General features: G+C 40.4%; 1 protein-coding gene across 1 annotated transcript; it reads right to left on the bottom strand.

Annotated features, from left to right (window-relative positions):
* Nucleotides 1-7,241: 7,241 nt before the first annotated feature.
* kmt5b (lysine methyltransferase 5B) lies at nt 7,242-15,421 on the bottom strand. The gene is made up of 10 exons (XM_036535020.1): nt 15,186-15,421; nt 12,541-12,785; nt 11,441-11,588; nt 11,048-11,213; nt 10,793-10,902; nt 10,448-10,614; nt 10,188-10,207; nt 9,936-10,072; nt 9,526-9,725; nt 7,242-8,881 (listed from the first exon to the last, which is right to left on the bottom strand). Exons 2-10 carry the CDS (start codon nt 12,692-12,694, stop codon nt 7,410-7,412), a joined length of 2,574 nt encoding a protein of 857 aa, XP_036390913.1. The 5' UTR covers nt 12,695-12,785; nt 15,186-15,421; the 3' UTR covers nt 7,242-7,409.
* Nucleotides 15,422-19,446: the final 4,025 nt, after the last annotated feature.

Here is a 19,446-nt window from a genome sequence, read left to right on the forward strand (position 1 = left end):
CGCGAAAAAAGTTTACACTTTTTTACAATTAAATTTTTTTTCTCATATTTTGTAATAGATACCAAGGCAATACAAAACCGATTTCTACTGCTGAACTGAATATTTACTACCTAATAAAGAGTAGGACCCAATTTTGCCTTCAGAACAATGGACTCATTCCTCAAGAAGGCCTCCAGTTCTTTGGGAAATGAAGTAGGTGACACTTTGCACTCTATATTCAACAACTTCCCATAAAGGTTCAGTGATGTTAGATCTGGTGACTGGGGAGACACGGAAGTTGTTTGACTTCATGCTGTTGTTCATGAAACCATTCTTGAATCTGCTTAGCACTGCGCATGGGAGCCTTATTGCTTTGGAATTTGAGAACAATGGAAACAATGTTTCCACCTGGTCCCTTAAAATGGCTTCATTTTCCTTGGCTGTTAATCCACCAGGTAGAGTAATAATCATACTCAGTGCCTCTCACAAGATAGTTGCCCTTACCATGACAGATCCACCACCACGTTCAGCTGGGAACAAGCGATGTGGGTTGTCGGCTTCCTTTTGCTTTCTCCAAACATGAACACATCCAGATGTAGGAAAGAGAATGAAGGCAAACTCATCAGGCCATGTTACTTTCTTCCAGTATTCAGAAATCCAGGGTTTGTGTCTGGATTATGCCAATTATACCAAATTATGCATTGTTGAGCACTGTCCTTAGTTACAGAAGATTTCCAAATGGCAGCTTTACCATAAATATCAGCTCTGTGAAGCTTACAATGTGCAGTCTGTGTTGAGACTGGGTCAAGGGGGTGTACATTCAATTTTGTACTAATTTTTGAGTTTTATGGGGTTTTTTGCAACTGTGTTGTGAAGTGCCTGCTTATCCCTGTCAGTAGAGGCATAAACTTGCAACCACTGTTCTTCTTTTCTGATGCAGTTTTTCCTTGTTTAGCATATGATGTCATTATTTTTGACAATGTTCCCCTTAAAATTTGAACTTATTTTTCCACTTTCTGTGACTGATACCTGTGTAATTCAAGCATCAACTATTTGACTCCTTTTAGTATCTGTTAAGATGTCTCATGTTGCCTTACAAACTCACATTAAAGTGTTGATTTTAAAACATATTTTATAGCAGAAGTATATTGATAATTAGTTTTGATATTAATGTGAAACTCCTTTAGACCCCTTTTAAATTGGTATTTAGTCATTTCAAAATATGAGTCCTTTTTCATTTGGGGTTTCCATCATTTTGTCTACCATCTGTAGCTTAGGCTTTTCTAACCAGTCAATCTTATTCTAATGATGAGTTCTGACTAACAATTGAGGAGTTTCATTGAACAAATGATTGCTTTGTTAGAAAGGAGCTTTTTCTTTCTGACACTCGGCAACAGAAAAAAAACACATTATTACCCTTGGTGGCTCTATTGCAATAAGCAAAGGGCAGAATGTGTGTAGCATTATTTGTATTTCCACATTTAGCAGTGACACTTGCACTGCATCAGTTCTACAGCAGGGCTCAATTACTTTTTAAAATGGGCTAGATTTAAAAAGTGGTGCAGATGGACTAAACATTTCCTACGTCCTACTGACAAAACAAACAATTTATATATACATGTGTATGTACGGTAGTGTGGTGTAGTGGTTAGGAAAAGGGCTTGTATTTGATAGTTTGCAGGTTTGATCCCCCACTGCGGCACTGTTGCTGTACCATTATGTAAGGTACTTAACCCAGAACTGCCTCAGTAAATATCCAGCTATATAAATGGGTATCATGTAAAATTGTAACCCCTGTAAGTCACTCTACATAAGAATGTCTGCTAAATGACAATAAGATAATGTTATGTATATACAATGCAGACAAGGGCCCTGTTCACACCTGTTCATTAACATGCTTCTTGGATGATCCGATCACAAGTGGACAGCGCTAAGTACAGGTATGAACGAACCAAAGACACATTGAGGTCCAATCGCTCAGACCACATTCGGAGGTGGTCTGGGCCGCATATGGCCACATTCTTTTAGCAGTGTGAACACAAATGTGTCCTGGGCCACACTGAAGGACTGACTACTCAACTGACGTCCTCTGCGTAAGCGGAAGTAAGTACTCATTTGCGCGCCAACGGTGTTCACACCGGTGTGATTAGCTGTTTAGCGCATATGCTAAAACCGGTGCGATTAGAACACAAGATTGGAAAAATTCTAGCTAATTTTAGCTTTGAGGAAACAGCGATTTAACGTTAAAAATATAGTAAATGCTAACTGAAAACTATGAGAAGCTTAATAACGCTAATGAAAATATATACAAACCATGTAACATAGCATGAAAAATAAGTTATGTGTTAAAGGGTTTTATGTGTGACAACAGGCAACAACTGGAGTTCGCAAGCTACCTCAAATGCTTCCAAGCCTCAAAGGTGTAATGCAATATATTACATGGAAAATGGTATTATGAATAATATGTGAAGTGTTGTAGTTCTACAAATAAATGTTATTAGACATTTGTGGGAGTCAAGATTTACGATATCATGAATATCAAGGGGAAATTCTAAAACGTTTAACGTGGTTTAATGTTCCAAAACTGCGATCAATGATCACCAAATTTCTCTCGGACATCTTTTGTCAGAAACACTTCCTCCTGTCAAAAAAATCAAAACCGAGTATGGTCGTTATCTCACTTTAAGCATTTTCCTCTCCATTGACGCCCATTATAAGGAAAAAGCTTAACGTGGCTTAATGTCCCAAAACAGCAATCAATGATCACCAAATTTGTCTGACACTGTCTCCTATCAAAAAAGCAAAACTGAAATCCAGTGAAAGGGGTAACTATCTTGCGTTAAGCCGTTTCTTCTCCATTGGCCCCCATTATAAGGAAAAAGCTTAACATAGCATTATGGACCAAAACAGTGACATATCAGGACTATACCTCTCTAACACGTTTCTGATCATGAACACATTCAAGAACCAATACAACGACCCCATGGGTTTAATATAAACACTGCCGTTTTCATTGAAGTTTTCCCCATAGGAACCCATTATAAAGACACTGCTTGCGGCTGGCCTACAGTTAGCCTATTGGGTATAGCTTAATGCAAATGTTCATGATTAACCTCTACGACATCAGTTGAGCTACAGCCTACATTAAGTAAATGTCTTAATAAAAAAAATATATACTTTAAAAAATCACTTCAACTATAGTAATTAGAGTCCTGAACATACAGACTAACGCTATGGGCGAGCTTCAAAGTAAAAGTAGTTATTGATTCATATTAATAGTAAGTATTTTACTTTTTTATTTTTCTCCTTGAACAAAGGGCCAATAGGAAGTCCCTAACAAGGCCCACTTGATCCCTGTGCCTCTAGTTGGACAACTTCTGGAGGAGGTATACTCTGAAAGTTTGTCCCATATTTGCCAGAAAGAAGCAGGCAGTATAATCACCCTGCTTGATAAAAAGGACTCAGACTGGCTTTGATGCCTTTGAGAGATTCCGAGGATTCTTCAAGGCTTAAAAAATCACATAAAATGTGTGTCCCAATCACAAACTATACCAACACGCTCTTTCAGTTTGCATAATTTAAGAGCTTGAACTGACAGACTGTAACCCTTGCACATTCAGAATGTTATTACCTCCAGAATCCCTGATGACACTACATGAGGTTGATTGTTTTGCTGTAAAAGAAATGTGAACCAGTACCACTGCACACAAACAGAAGAGTCATCTACTTGATGAAATTAATACATATGATCCATTGTTGAGGTCTATTAAGCAAAAGAAACATCTTAGCCACAAACTAGTGGATTCCCTTCGCCCAAAAAGACACAGCAAAAACAATTTTCATTCTTGCAAAGAAACTTTATGTCATTTTTCAAGTATTCAAAACTGTTAAATAAGTACAAGATATTCTCAAGATTTACAGAGCGGACAATATCAGCACTGCCACCATTTTTAAATTCTGTATACTGTATCCCGCTACTTTTGTACACATAATGCTCTACACGTCAAACTGTTCAAAAGGTCTGCTTTTCAATGTATCAACTGGGATTTCAACCAACAGCTGGCTACGTGACAAAGACCATGGACAGTACACCTGGGACTGCATACAATGTACAATGGACACATCCAAGGGGAGAGGCATACTTAGCCAAGTTGAAAGCTGCACTAGGCTGCTGGTGATACGAACAGTACATGGGAAAAAAGGGGTTAATAATCATCCATAATAATCCCTTGAACCTTCCAGTGGTGCATGAGGTGCATATTGCCAAAAAAGCAATGCACAGGAAGAGGAGAGTCACAGGCAGAGTAGAGATTCTGTGTGAAGTTTCTGGCTCAAGCAAAGCCAGTGCTCTTTCGCAGTTTAGGATAACGATCTTAAAAATTCTAGATCAAAACTCAGTTTTGGCCCAATTCAGTTTTTGCCATGCAAACAGGGCAGGCCAGTTTCTCCAACCAAAATTGATTGAGGCTGTTTATTTAGTCTATCATATTTTTAAATGGAATTTACTTCCCAATTTCCCTTGTGCATACATTTAACAACAAACTCAAATTGCCATTTTGATTATGACAGGATCACAGTTAACCATGAGTTGAGGTTTATGTGTGGAATTTTGGAATTTGAACTGCTCAAACCCTTTAAACATTCTATACAGAATCTCATTTATTCTCTCCTTTGAAAATGCAAGCTATTGATAGAGGCTCTATGACAAATGAACATTTTTTATTAGCAGCCATTTCAGCATAAGGATCTGAATGACACACACTTGCAGTAGGCAAGGAAAACCCAGTGGACCTTCAGGTGTTAAAGCTTTAAAGGTGGCTGGGATCAAAGGTGTGGATTAAATCTTTGGGGGTAATAATGCATGATTACAGCTCTCGATTTCCAGGTCATTATAGAGGGACTGCAGCCACACTAAGCACCATGAACCCCCGGATCTAGAACATGGTTTTCTTCAGCTGAGGGAAGTGTATCACGATTCAACTGTTCATTCTCATGAGCACAAAAAAATCTTCACCCTCAGTTAAACTGTACACATTTTTGGCATTTCCCTACATATTCCATGAGCCAAAGTGATATATGTACAGTCACCTCCAGAATTATTAGCACACTAGATAAAGATGCAGGTTTAACATGTGGAAAATGGTGAACTTTATTAATAAATTAATGGAATCTACCAAAATAATATATCTATCAAATTATAATTTCCAAAAATAGCTGTCAAAATTAGTATCTGAAATAAAAACAAGTTGAATTCTGCAACAGGATTCTGCATAATTAAGTTTATCTTAGTCTTTTGGAATTGTATTGTGTTTTCTCTCACTTCTTGTTTCATTAGGGTATAAAAATGAGGTAACATGCATATGAAATCCCCTTGCCATCCTTCACCACGGGAAAAGCCAGGGAACTGTCCATTCAGAAGAGACAGATGGTTGTAAACCTGCACAGCTCAGGTTGTTGATATAAAATATACATTAACAACTAAATATACCAAGAAGCACTGTCAGGGCAATAATAAAAAATTTAACACATCTGGAACAGTTGTAAATCTTCCAGGAAGACAAACCAAACACATATTGTCATCACACACTTTGAAGATGTTAAATGAAGCAAAATGAACTCAAGGACCACAGTTCCAGAGTTGCAGCATCTGTTCACATTCTGGGGTCTACAACTTTCCCAGTCAACCATTAGATGCCAACTTGCCAACTCCATATCCATAGAATATTTGGCAGAGTACTATGCAGAAAGCCCTTACTGAGAGCTGCCAATAAACTGAAGCATTAGTTTGCCAAACATCATTGGAAGTATGACTCAAACCACATGCTGTGGTTAGACGAGATGAAGACTGAACATTCTGTTAATGTTTAGCACTGGCATGTTTGGCATCATACTGGGGAAGCATACATGGAAAAGCACCTCATACCCATGGTCAAATACCACCGTTGATGATCACTGATGCTTTGGGGCTGTTTTGTTGCCAGTGGCAGGGAGGATCTTGTCAAGATGAATGGAACAATGGATTCTGCCAAGTATCAGGACATTTGAGCCAAAATCGTTCCTGGCTGCCTCTGCCAGAAAGCTGAGTCTTGACCACAGATGGACCTTTCAACAAAATAATGACCCCAAACATCAGTCAAAAATAATACAGCATCAAAGTTCCATGAACACAAAAAAGGTTCTGCAATGACTCATGTCATTGTGAATCTTTAGACCTAAACATGGTAGAAAATATATGATATAAGTTGAAGAGGGAGTTCTATAAAAGGAGTATCAAGAAAGGTCTTCTTGAAAAGTTTTGCATGGAAGAATGATCAAATCCAATCATCAAAGATCCCTGAAAAGTGTGCTCTGACGTTATCATTCACAGAATGACTCATTGCTGTCAGAGGGGTCTGCACCAAGTACTAAAAACAGGGATGCCAATAATTTTGACAGCTATTTTAATTGGAAATAAATTTATAATTTGATCAATGTTATTTTGGTAGATTCCACTGAATCATTAATAAAGTTCACCATTTTCCACGTCTCATTGGTTTTGTTATTTTCTTCTACATTCCACTTTCTCCATCTTTATCAAGCATGCCAGTAATTCTGGAGATGACTGAATATAAACACACCATGCATACATACACAGATACATATATACCTACATAAACAGTAGCAGTCAAAAGTTTGGAGACACCTGATTAAGATAATGGGAAACATGCATTTTGATCTAAAGGCATAAATGACTGAAATTTGTTTCTTACCCAAATAAATATTGAAGTTGCTGCCTATGTATGAATTTCTTTAAAAAAATGTTATTTTTTAAAAACTATTTTTGGATACTTTGAAGAATCTAATGAATAATTCAATTGGTGTTATTTCATAGTTTTAAAGTATTTACTATTATTCCAAAATGTGGAAAAAAAGTAAAAGAATAAAAGCTGTGTCCAAACTTTTGACTGGTACTGTACATATGCTGACCCCTTAACATGAACTGTCTGATCTTAGAATAATGCTAAGAGTTTGAAAGATCTAAGATAGCATTGCTACCATGTTTCCAAATTGAATTCTCCAGTATGTGTTACTGGATGCTTTTTTGCCTTTTCTTCTACAAACAACCCTAGGTTCTCAACAAAATTCAGAATTGCACATTGTGAGGCTAATAAAAAGTACAATAAAAATCTGCACATATCAGACTTGAGAAGAGTCCATATACTATACACTTTCTACAATATTTATTTCCATAATTAATAAACAATAGAGTGCTATCACTAAACTTTAAAGTTTTTTCCCCACATTGATCTGATTTTGTGTAACTTTGTAGCTTTTTTATTATCATCAGCTTCTTTCAATTAAATTACTAGTTTTTTTCTTTTTAAATCAACGCATTGTTGATTGAATAGTTAGCTTTATGTACATTAAGGTCCAGCAAGGACCCTCAGAGCTTATGCATTGAGCCTCAGTGACTGATCCTCTCGTCTCCTAGAGGAGATGTCAATGTCTATAGAGTCTTTCCCCACAATGAGTCGCAAACGTTTTGCTGGCGGGAGTGGAATGAAATCGTCCTCAAACTCATCATCAAAATAGTCATCACCCTCCTCCTCCTCCTCCTCCTCGTCCTCCTCCGATGAGGACCCCTCTGCATTTCGAGGCCCATGGCCCCCACCTCTCCCCACCAGTCCCTCCCCTCCCTCCCCCACTGCAACCCCATTGGATATCAGCTCCACAGGGAGCATCTGGCTGACGGCCCGGCCCTCCTCCTCACGCTTCAGCTGGATCTTCAGCTTGGTGGAGCTGCCATGGGCAACAGAGCTGAAGCCATTGTTGAGCTTGGCAATATAGGAGCTGCCTTTGTCCTTGTTGCGGTCTTTGCTGAACTTGATGCTGATCTTGGAGGAGGCTGAGGAGTTGATGGTCTCTGCCTCACCCCGCTCGTTGGTCTTGCTGCTGCTGCTGTCCCGCCGCCTGCGCAGCGTCAGCTTGGGGATCCCTGAGCTGTTCTCCAGGATCAGCTGCGCGTCATAGCGCGTTATCCGCCGCTTCTTCTTGCCCTTTCCCACCACCCGGTACTTGCCCTTGGTCTTGTCCCTGCCAGGAGGCTTGGTACCATTGGCAGCCCCTTTGTACTCCAGGTGCCGTTCTGAGAGCCCCAGCAGCACCGTTCCGCAGTCAGCTACATCAGCAGCACATGCCGTGTTCTGCCTGTCTGGCTCACCCTCCTGGATGAAAGCCTCACTGTAGGGGCTGCCTTCCTCGAGCTTTACTGTCCTCATGGGTCGGACCTGCAATGGCCTTCTCCGCCGCGGGCATGCCCCCTTCCTGGGGCAGGTGGCTTCCTGGCTGGACTCCCTAAGTGTGAGGTCACGGGGCAGGTACTCCTGGAAGTCAGCGGGCTCTGTCTTTATGATAATGCTCCCTGGCACATCCAGCAGCTTGGGCTCAACCTTGATGCCCGCTGATGTCTGCGTGCTCAGCAGAGTCCGGGCTGACCTCCGAGTTCTGTAAGTGCAAGACAAACTTCCATCACACACGCTAGCTCCTTTGTGATTGTTCTCCTTCGCCGCGTGCCGCGTCAGGCAGCCCCTCGGCCCCTCAGCCTGCGCTGGTCCCCTCGCAGCCTCTCTCTTCACAGAGACATTTTTACAGAGGACCACCTTGGGCTCCTTCAAACCCAAGCTGCCTATGCCCACTTTACAGGAGGCCTTCTGCTGAGACCCGCGCCTCCGGCTCCTCAACTTCACTTGTGTGAGCAAAGGCCTTGTGGCTTTCGATCTCAGTTTCTTTGGTACCCTGGAGTTACTCGTATGACTTTGTTTAGAATGTGAGGTAGAGTTAAGAGCTCTTGGCAGAGACTGCCTGGATAGAGTCTGGGTTTTGCTGAACCTTTTCACAGCGGTGGATGTCCTTTTCTTCACAGCTATACCACAAAAAAGAAGGGGAAAAGAAGAAAAACACAAAGAGAATTTCATTTGTTTTACGGCTGATCCAGTTACACAGAAGTCACTCCACGCTGCACACATTAAATACTCATTCAAAAACCATATGGCTGATGGAAAAAAAAAAAAAAAAAAAAAACTTTGTTTTCAGAAAAAATAACGGTTGTCTTCACGCATAAGGATTCAATTTCTTTATTCAATGTAGCTAAAATCTATAATAAGTTGTAACCATCCCAGCAAATGAAATCTTCAACAAGGCACCAGAGACATTTAATAGCCCTCTATCCACTAAATGAAAGAAGAGCAACAGTTAAGGGCTAAGCACATCTGATGTGTAGTTTAAAAAATCAGTGCAACTAAAATCGATCCAAATGGAGAAGAGCCAACTGAAACATTTGCACTGTGGAATTCTAAGCACATTTGATGTGCGGCAATCAAAAATGCACACAAAGCTAAAACCAAAATGCTCAAGGTTCACCCATTTATGTGGAGAACAGCGGACAAAAATTCACCCTGCAGAATCCACTCCTCTGTGCCACTGGCACACTGAAACCACGGACGCAGTCGGATGAAATGACAGAGTCCTATCTGAAACAGATGGCCCGTGTTGCAGGGGCAGTCTTACATGAATCTGCATTAGGTATTTCCTGAGTGTCGGCGTCTGTGTAGGAGCCCACAGACTGGTTGTCTGAGTTCTTGCTGCCCTCTCCCAGCTTCTTTAGCCTGTTGAGCCGTTTGTCCGTCTCTCTCAGGCCATACTTGCTGTTTATCACAGGGGTTGCTGCAGGAGGTCCAGCTTTTGATTTGAAAGCACCAGTGCCTCGTCTGTAATTTTTCAAGAAGAAAAGGGGAATTGGGGCGATATTTCCTATTTAAAACACATCAATATTAATCATTATTACAAAAAAGGGCCTTTTTAACTTGTTACACTGCCTCAGTGACCATAATGTGGGACACAAATTCACATGCAATTTATTCATTTTTTTATTTGCATTTTGCTTTAATAATAACAGGCTAGAAGGCAAGAATTGATACCGTTCACATGTGTAGCATTCACAAAACTCATTGTTTTCCCCAAAGAAGCCATCACCGTAGTAGCAGGAGATTTCTTCCCCTGGTTCAATGTCCCTCAGAACCTTCACACAGGCCGTGTCTCGCCCAGTAGAGACAAACTGGAATAGAGCACATACCAGTATGTTAACTGATTTTCTTTTTATGATAATGAAAAATTGATTCTTACACAACATAAGAAATAATCACAATGTCAACTAAAAAAACTCCACTGACCTTGCAATTTGGCCGACAATCTGAGGAAAAAAAATATTAAACAAAAAGAGATTACTTTGCACCCTAGCTCTGCTCATTGAACAAACAACAATATTTCTGTCAGTGGGCAGGGGGAACACTGAAGGATAAGGCAGGTGTGAGGGATAGTTGACTTGGGGTAACAGCCTTGGACTTTGACCCACAGCGTGTTCAGGTTTAGACTTCTTTGAAATGAACCAGATGTTGAGTGTATGTGTGTAGCAAGGGGGTTAGGTGGTTACCGTGGTTGATGAAAGCGGCAGGTCCTAGCCACAGCTGGGCGCAGTTCTTGCGGGTAGAGTACATGACGCTGAAGTCGTTCTCCCCGTGCCGCAACAGCATGTTCTCCTCGCTCTCCGACAGCTCGGCGATGCAGCCCACCAAGAACTCAATCTTATCGTTCCTCTTCCTTCAGGAACAAGACAGGGATGAGGCAGCCAGTCAAGCGGTGAGAAAGCCCAACACATGCAAGCCTAACAACATGTGGAAGGACCTGGTGCAGATCTGTGACGCATGGAGAATAATGATGGAGAGGTTCTGTTACATCACCATTGAGGCTGGGCAGCAGCCCTGCCCCTGGTCCTTACCACTCTTTCGTGGCGACGATTTTGGCTCCATTTTGCTCCGAGGAATATCGATTACATGGCAGGATCTCAAACCCACTGTCCATGGCAAACATTCGCAGATAGATGAACACCTGCAAAAAAACGGAACCAATCAAACCTGTTCCAGCAGTTGACTGCAATTTTAAACTTATCAGACCACATAGTAAAACTGATGCAACCATATTGACCAAGTTATTTTATCTATGCATTATTTGCAATTCTGAAGTTATGTTTTACATGCTCTTTGAAGAGTTTCTCCTGGGACTTGGTCTTGTGGAGAAAGTAGTGTCTGGCCCAGTCTCCAGCAGTCAGGGCTTGGAAGGCTTTCTCGAGGTTGTCATGCTTTTTGAAGGCCTCTATCACCTCCTTGAGCTCCTCCTGTCTTCCCTTAATGGGCCGAAACCTGCAAGGGTAATGCAGCAATTGCATTCTGACCTTGCACCTCAGTTTTCCACAGTTAAGGTGACCACAATTATATGCAACTCTCCAATATGGGGAAAGTTAGGCGGCATTACTTCATTACTACTTCACTTCATTATGCTAATATGTCTGCCCTTTGACAAATGCAAATGGTAAAATCAGGGATGGCCTCAGTCTTTCTGCCAGGTGGACAGCAGGGGGTGCACATACCTGGTATTCATCTTGTGGGTTTGAAAGCCCAGGTAGGGGTCGAGGATCAGACTGGTGGTCAGGTCATCATTCTCACACAGCTCCTTGGCAGTCATCCCCGAGGAGGGGATATAGCGCCTTTCTGCCTCCAGAGGTGCAGCATTGAAACCTTGGGGGGTCGGTGGGTGAGAGAGAGTGAGTGGGGGGGGGGGGGGGGGGGTTACACACACAGCAAACCACCCCTCAGTACCAACTGCAACCTTCAAACCTACATCCCAAGTTGGTGCCTCTTTCATGATATGATGTCTTTTTATCTGGGCTTTTCATTTTTGTATTTTGTATTGTTTTTTTATGTTTGGTGCTTTTTAATCCCTTTTCCTGGAAAGTGAGAGCAAAAAATGTGTCCCTCTGAAAGTTTTCTTTATTTGGCTCAGTTATTTCTCTTCCCTGCCACTCTCATTCAAACTGCCATAACATGTGCCCTTATCTGATTGGTAAGATTACAGAGACAGTCATAAAAGGTCATAAACCATGACACCTGACCACAACTTACTGAAAGAAAAGACAGATAATATTTCTAGTATTTTTCCACAGGGCTCCTCTTTTATTATTCCTATTTTTACAATTAGAATAATCTACAAATTATTCAGTACTTACCAGGGAGTGACAAGGAAACTAACCAGCTGAATACATTTCCTGTCATCAACCGAATTTCCCATGAGTCCTTTTTACCAGAGACTCCAACAAGGTATTAGAAATTCATGAAGCGAAGCACATGTACAGTGATGCTATCGGTTGCACTAAAGAAAGTTTACACTAGGTCTCCAAGTCATAAAATTCCCAATGGCTCTCAGCCGCCTGGAACCCTTAGCCAGCGGGGCTGGTGGTCCAGTGAGCACTGAGACCACAATTAAAGTTCAGCATCAGGAGCCGTCAGTTTCAAATGCGTGGGAGACACTTTACACTTAAAAAAATTTAAGGTTAGAAATATGTACACTACCACACATTGCACAAGTCCCTGGAGTAAATGTTCAGGATCATGTGTACCATTTGCATGGCCATGTACAAACAAGGGTCTGTGGGAGTGAGGGTAAGTGGGAGGCTCGGCTGAGGGCACTCACGTCGGCTACTTCTCCGGCTACTGGGGGAGGGTTTGCTGTGGGCCCGCTGGGGCTGCTGGGGGCGGGCCTGGCCCAGGGGCTGCTCACTGGAGAACCTGCTGCTGTGCCGCCTGCCATTTAACACCATGTTCTTGGATTCTCCCAGCCACTTCATGCCAACAAGCCGCCTGGTTCAGGTGCATTTAGTCTCTGTATTGGAGGCGCCCTGTAGAGTGAGGGTGGGAGGATGGTTCTTCTGGCGTATCCTATGAAAACATGTGATGTCACAAGTTAACGTACTCTGTCTATTTGCACGTTCTTAGAAAGTCAATCTGCTTCACACCCTCCATGCCCACACACGCTTGTTTATGTACAATGCCAATCAAACACAAGACCAGAAACAATTCACTGAGTTTGGTCTAGCAACAGTATTTACCCACACTTGAAGAAAGGCAAGAATTTGACACCAAGGTTTGTGAGATTACTTAAGTACTCCACCAATACCAACACGCAGGTCACATTCCATTTGCCTGAAATTCAAGAGAGATTTCTTACACTGTAGTCGAGCTAGTACAAATATTACATTAAAGCCATTTGTTATTATATCAATGAACCACCCAGCCAGGATGTGCTGAACTCTCATGCACCTTCCCTTTGCACACAAGTAAAAGGTTGGCTTACATATTGCAAGTGCATCTGGTCATGTGCTGACATAAATGCCTCAAATGGGTCTTCAAACAAACACAGGGTGTGGAATGTGCCAAATTCCCATTTCAGCCCATTAACCTCCACTGTAGCAAAGGTCGTGACATCAGCCTGGGTCTCAATGCTATTCTGTCCATACACATGACAGTACTGTGGTTGCTCTGCATCCCACAGCCACCCAATGAGCAACAGATAGTCAATGTGCTCTCTGTCCCAGCACAGTCCTCTTTATAACCCCAATTTGTAGAAGGTCCTGTAGAAGAATGACCAAGGAACATCTATGTAGGCTATCTATTTGCGTGGTGGGCAACAGGACACAGGAACAGTGACAGACAATCTTGCCTTCACTGACATTGCTGTTGGAAAGCTCAATCAACACCATGAAATGCCTAGTGCACACTGGGCATAACGTGGAGCACATGGTTTGAAACCCACAATATATTGCAAAAGCACCTTATTGTCATGCACACACCATTATTAAAAGTGATTACATTGTGAGTGTAACAACCAGAAGTGGCTGCTGGTTAAGTAGCAGTTTCCTCACTAGTAACACAACCCAGATTCCTAACTGGATCCACCTCCATCTTATTAGTTTGACAGCTCAACCACTACTCTGTGGAAAGTATTCAGGCCTAAATGCCTGTATGGCGTCAGTGCATCAAACGGGCATTAAAGCCTATTAATCCTTCATAATTCATGAGGACACCAGCTTCTCTGAGTTTGTCAATAACCTGACCTGCAACTCCCCCTAGTGACGAATAAAGTCAGATGTCTGGTGGCCCGAAAGTCCTTAAGTAAATGACACGGGCAATAAGCTTGGGATTTGCAGGAATCTGTTAGTACTGCATGTTATCTGAACTTCTGCAGAATTATTCAAGCTCGGTGAAGATCTATAGCATTAATATTCTGTACATTTACAGCAAGAATGTGTATAGTTCAAGCGCTGTTCAAGACACAACACACACTATACACACTGTACGCACTGGTCAGCGAAATTAAGCCTATTCGCTACATACATGCAGTCAGGATGACAAAAAAGAGAAACACTGGGGAAAGAAGGTATTTTTATATCAACGTGCTACATAGCTAAGTAACTGGTGAACACAACCGCAGGGGAAACCCAGGTTATGCTTAAGCAATTGTTGCTAATGCGGATGACGTTTCCAAAGCAATCAGTATCTACGAGAAGACATCTATTTCACGTGCTACGACTTTTAACGTCAAGTTACAAATACTTGTTAGGTGGCACTGACTATATAGCTAATTCATCCACCGCATTACAATATAAATATTCGGACCCGAGTGATAACGCTTCCTTTTTTGGTCGACTGCTGCCACCTCCTGGCTGCTGCAACATCCCTCCTCTTGTTCAGCAACAGCACTTGAAAAACAGTAACAAAATATTAAAGTGGACCAAAGACATACAAACAAATCGAATCTGACTTAAGACACTCGACCCTGGAACACCGCAAATGACATCGGGTGGATTTTGTTTGCTACTTTGTCAACACTTGAGGGGGTCTTGCAGTGCTAGGAACATGTGGACGTTCAAATAACGCAGTCTTTTAAATCAACTTGAATGGATTATTTGGCAAGGTCTCTAGCTAGCTGGCCAGCTACACCTGTCGATAACGTTAGTTAAAACCGATGGTGATGAAACGAACAATAAATAAAATAATCCGTTGCTTGTACATGAAGCTGTGGTACTAATCAATGATGGTGAAAATAATGCAGTCGTATATTCAGACAAGAAACAAAACGCACAACTTTGTTATGATACATTTTTAAAAACACCTCACCATGTATGAGTCTTTCTAAAATAAACAACTCATCCCCTTGACCCTTTCGGCTCTATCCACCTCTATCCACCGTAACCTCCCTGCCAACATTTTTCACCCGGAAAAAAGTATCACATAAAACAATGATCAACCAGAGAAGACATTCCTTAAAAAAATACTCACTTTGACGTTTCTCTTGGAGTATGAATGCTCCTTCCTGTGTGTCCGGAATTGACATGTAATCCCTTCAGTAAAATACCGGAGGAAACAAAAATTTTCCAGAAAATTAACATTAAAATTCAAGATGGCGGCCAGCACAAGAGAGCGTAGAAGGGACGCAGCACTGCCAGTGACAAGAAATAGACCCGGTAATTATTCGTACTGTTGACCACCTCCGAAATAGAGGCGTGTTTTTAAAATTTTGTGAACTGAAACGTATCACGTTGGAATACACAGTTTCGTAAAAAGCCCTCCGTGGTTGCCTCCAATATCTTTGAATTATTTGAGACCCCTGTCGGAGGTATACAAAAAGTAGTGCTGCAAAAACAAACCACTTTTCCCTTTAAACCTCTTCCCTAAAAGATATTCAGAGAATCCGCAGATTGGAGTCGAGGGGAAGTTTACAGCCAGGTACCCTACTAGGTACAGCAACCTGCTAATTATCCTAGATAATAGTGTTAAAGGTAAATATAAAGAACATTGCACCATTAACTGCCCCCTTTTATCCTGATGCTATTGTTTTGCCAACAAGAACGTTGGTTTGATTTGTCAAACCAATGCATGCCCTGAGAATTCAGGTCCAGGTATTGTTGCAACCAACGTCAGTACGTGAATATCTCATTGTTGTATGCTTTTTAAAAATTGCACATTTTTCTTGATGAGTCTGCTTGTTTTCTCTATTGCTTTCTTTAGTATTAAATAGTTATAGTCCTTTGTTTTGTGTTTGTGTTTACAAAACATAGTCGTTCAAATTGAAAACAGTAAACGTTTTATAATCTTATAATAATAAATCTTGTTTCTACTGAATTTCGTAAATAAGGAGTTTTAGATGAGTTTCCGTTTATCATTGATTTAAATACGCTTTAATTAGTTTAATAATTCCCCTTCAAACTATTCTCAGCGCAATGGCCATCTTAGTAACATTGTACAGCAACTGCATTTTACTCTGAGTATGAGCTATCCATTAGCGTTAACCTATATATAATGGCATAATAGCCACATGAAGTACAGTGCTCTCAACATTTGTTCATATGCCTGAATAAATCGAGGGGAGACAAGGTAAAGGGGAAAAAATTGCACATGATGGATATTTTTTCATCTCAGTTTTTAAAAATAATTAAATCTTAGCAATTACACTGAGTAATTTCAAATCGTTAATAACTAATATATTTTAAATAAAAATGATGGTCACGTTTATTCACTTTGAAATATTCTTTTCAAAATCCAAGAAAATAAATTTACACCATTAGAAGTTCTGCTTATTGGTACGTCAACGGAAGCTTCTTGAACTTATGGTGTAAAAAAGCATGCAAAAGTTTCCTGTTCCCCTGTGGTCTAAAAGGAGGTAACACAAAGAAGAGATTCAGCAGCTGTATGCATTGTCATTTTATGGGTAAAGTCAGACAGCTCTCTGAAGACTGCAGATAAGTGATCACTTATCCTCAAGTTGGAAGATGGATTTAAAGGAAATTGTAGAAGGATGAATTGTTTTTTTTTCTTCTTTCAATTGTAGTGTCCAATATAAAAAATAAGGCTGCTGGTACAATGACAACATTGGCCCAGGTGTGCATGTGTGATCTCAGCCTTGTGTGTTTGACACTGGCTTTTGTTTGTGACTTTGTGTGGATTGAGGTTTCCTTGCTTGTGAAACAGCTTGTGTTGTTTTGTTAGATGCCCTTTGTGCTTGACTACTGAAGTCACTCAGGATAAGACTGTCTGCTGGATATCAAGAATGTGAATGTAACATTATGTATTGTTATGTATGTATGATGTATGTACATCTAGTATGTCTCTGGATAAGAGAGTCTACTGGATGTCAACAATGTAAACATAATATTAAATCTACTTATCTTGTACATCACTCTGAATGCTTAGTATCTGCTAAGCAACTGAATGTAAATGTCCCTTGCCACCATGGGCTGTGGGACAAGTAGGTTGGAGGTGATTGCAAACCCCAAGGCAATAATTGGAGTTCTTCTAAGCAAAGTGGCATCTTCGGTTATTAGGCATCTAAAAAGAACTATACAAAGATGCAGGCTTGAATGTTGCATTCAAGTGTTGCAAGGAAGAAGCCTGTTTGGAAGGCAAGCCACAAAAGGGGCAACTTGACTTTGCTACACTATATAAACAACAATTGGTATTATTCAAACTATCTTAAAATGCATTACATGGTGGATATTTTCAAAACTGAAACCACTTCTACCTCAACTGGTGCATGATCACAAAACAAGAACTGTGTACTAAATATTTTTTACAAGTGTATTTATTTTCTTGCAATATGTTTTCTCATATGGGCTATGAATAATGTAATAATGTCTGATAAATACATGATGTGGTTGGTATGTTATTCTTATGTAGAATTTATACGTTTTTGCTTAGAGGTAATATTAGCAGCAGAAAATGCTGGAAAAGTGCAACTCCACATAATGCATTGCAGCAAGTTGATTTTAAATTAATGAGACAGGATTGATGAAGTTCAAAGATGAAATTCCAAGCATTCAGAAAATATGTAGAATGAACTGCTCACTTCAAATGTGTCATATGAAAATGTGCATGGTAATAAAAACGGCATAATATGTCATAAAATAAAAACTTGCATGCTAGAAATTGGCTCACACCCAGTAGGCACCTGAAAGAGCAATTTTCAATGCACTTGAGCACTTAAGTATCTGAATTTTTAAACAGATGTGGAAGGTCAATGTATACTTGTGTATTTTCATCAGGAGTCATAGAAAATTCCAAGCATTCCACAGTAACCAATGTGTGGTATATGAGGGAGCGTACATCTACAGTTTGTTCCAGGATGAACAGTCACCCATGAGCAGCCTGTCATGTTTGTTTTAACTGAGTGTTTGTTTTACTTGTTTGACAATTCAATATAACAGTGAAAGCTTTGAAAAAAGGAATATTCTCATGTTTTGCAACTAAGGCGTTGTGAACTACGTGAACGGTAGATGTCTCACACAACATCAGAAACAGCTCCCCCTGCCGACACTAACGGTACATCTGCCGTGAGGCCGGACTCGAAAGAGGGCTGAACGGTATTTCACAGCTATTTGTATTATAAAACGCTATAAGCTTAAAAGTTACCACCACGTACAAATCAAATATTGTTAATATGTCAGTACATATGTATTTGTAGAAATAGCTCTGTCATTCAGAATATTAATGTCAATAAGACACCATCTTACAACTGACAATTTAAACATCAGACCACAAAGACATCAATGTCAGCAAAAATGTGTGGTCCCACAGGTTCAAAGCTCTTGCTTAATATAATACGTGCACCAAGTAATCACTTTTTCTGTTCCTAACATCCTCTTGTTCTTGTTCCTCTTTTAGTATTTCTCATGAAATGTAGTGCTAATGTTGGATATTCAAATTAATACCCGTTTGAGTAGTCACTATTACTAACTGTACAAAACACAACATGTGAAGGGAGAAATTGTCAAGCAGTTAAGAAATAGAAGACAGATTTATGTTTAAACATGACAAATGTGTCCTACATTAGACCACAGAATGGGATATATATGCTTTGATCAAACACATATTGTGTGGCACATATACATGTATATAAATGTCTGACAAAACTACAGCACTATAGTACAATCAAACCTGCCTTCCAATGTCACTTTACCATGTTTGACACTTGCATGTCACATCATAACTTTGAAAGACCCCAAACTCAAAAATGAGTAATGAGAAATCCCTGGACCAAGACACTTGAAAGAATAGTGGAATAGTGGTAGGATTAATGTTGAATCATCAACAAAACACTCCCAGTGGTGGTCTGTTCTTTCAGAGTTTTTTTTGTAAATGTACACATTGGATGTAGAAAGTCCACACACCCTGTCAAAATTTCTTGTTTTCATTGTCTAGAGGCTTTAAATGAAAACTCATTAAATCAGTTTTTCCCCTTTCATTTAGACACAATAACCCACAACATGAAAGTAAAAAATAACACATTTCTGAATTAATTTAAATAGAGAAACTAAATCCTTGGTTGCATATGTTTACACACCCTTTGTAATGGGAGTTGTAATTGTGCTTTGGTCTAAGCATTCACCATCCAAATCATGCCCAAAACTCAGTGACTTCACCTGTGACCAAAAGAAGTGATACTGAATAATTCAAGATAAAATCACCTGCTTTTGTAGATTTTCTCAGCAGGTTTCCTTGTTTCTTAGTGCATGCCAGGAGCTACCAAAAACTTTGGGATCAAATT

Source organism: Megalops cyprinoides, chromosome 8, assembly GCF_013368585.1.
Source record: "Megalops cyprinoides isolate fMegCyp1 chromosome 8, fMegCyp1.pri, whole genome shotgun sequence".
In the NCBI taxonomy this organism is placed as follows: domain Eukaryota; kingdom Metazoa; phylum Chordata; class Actinopteri; order Elopiformes; family Megalopidae; genus Megalops; species Megalops cyprinoides.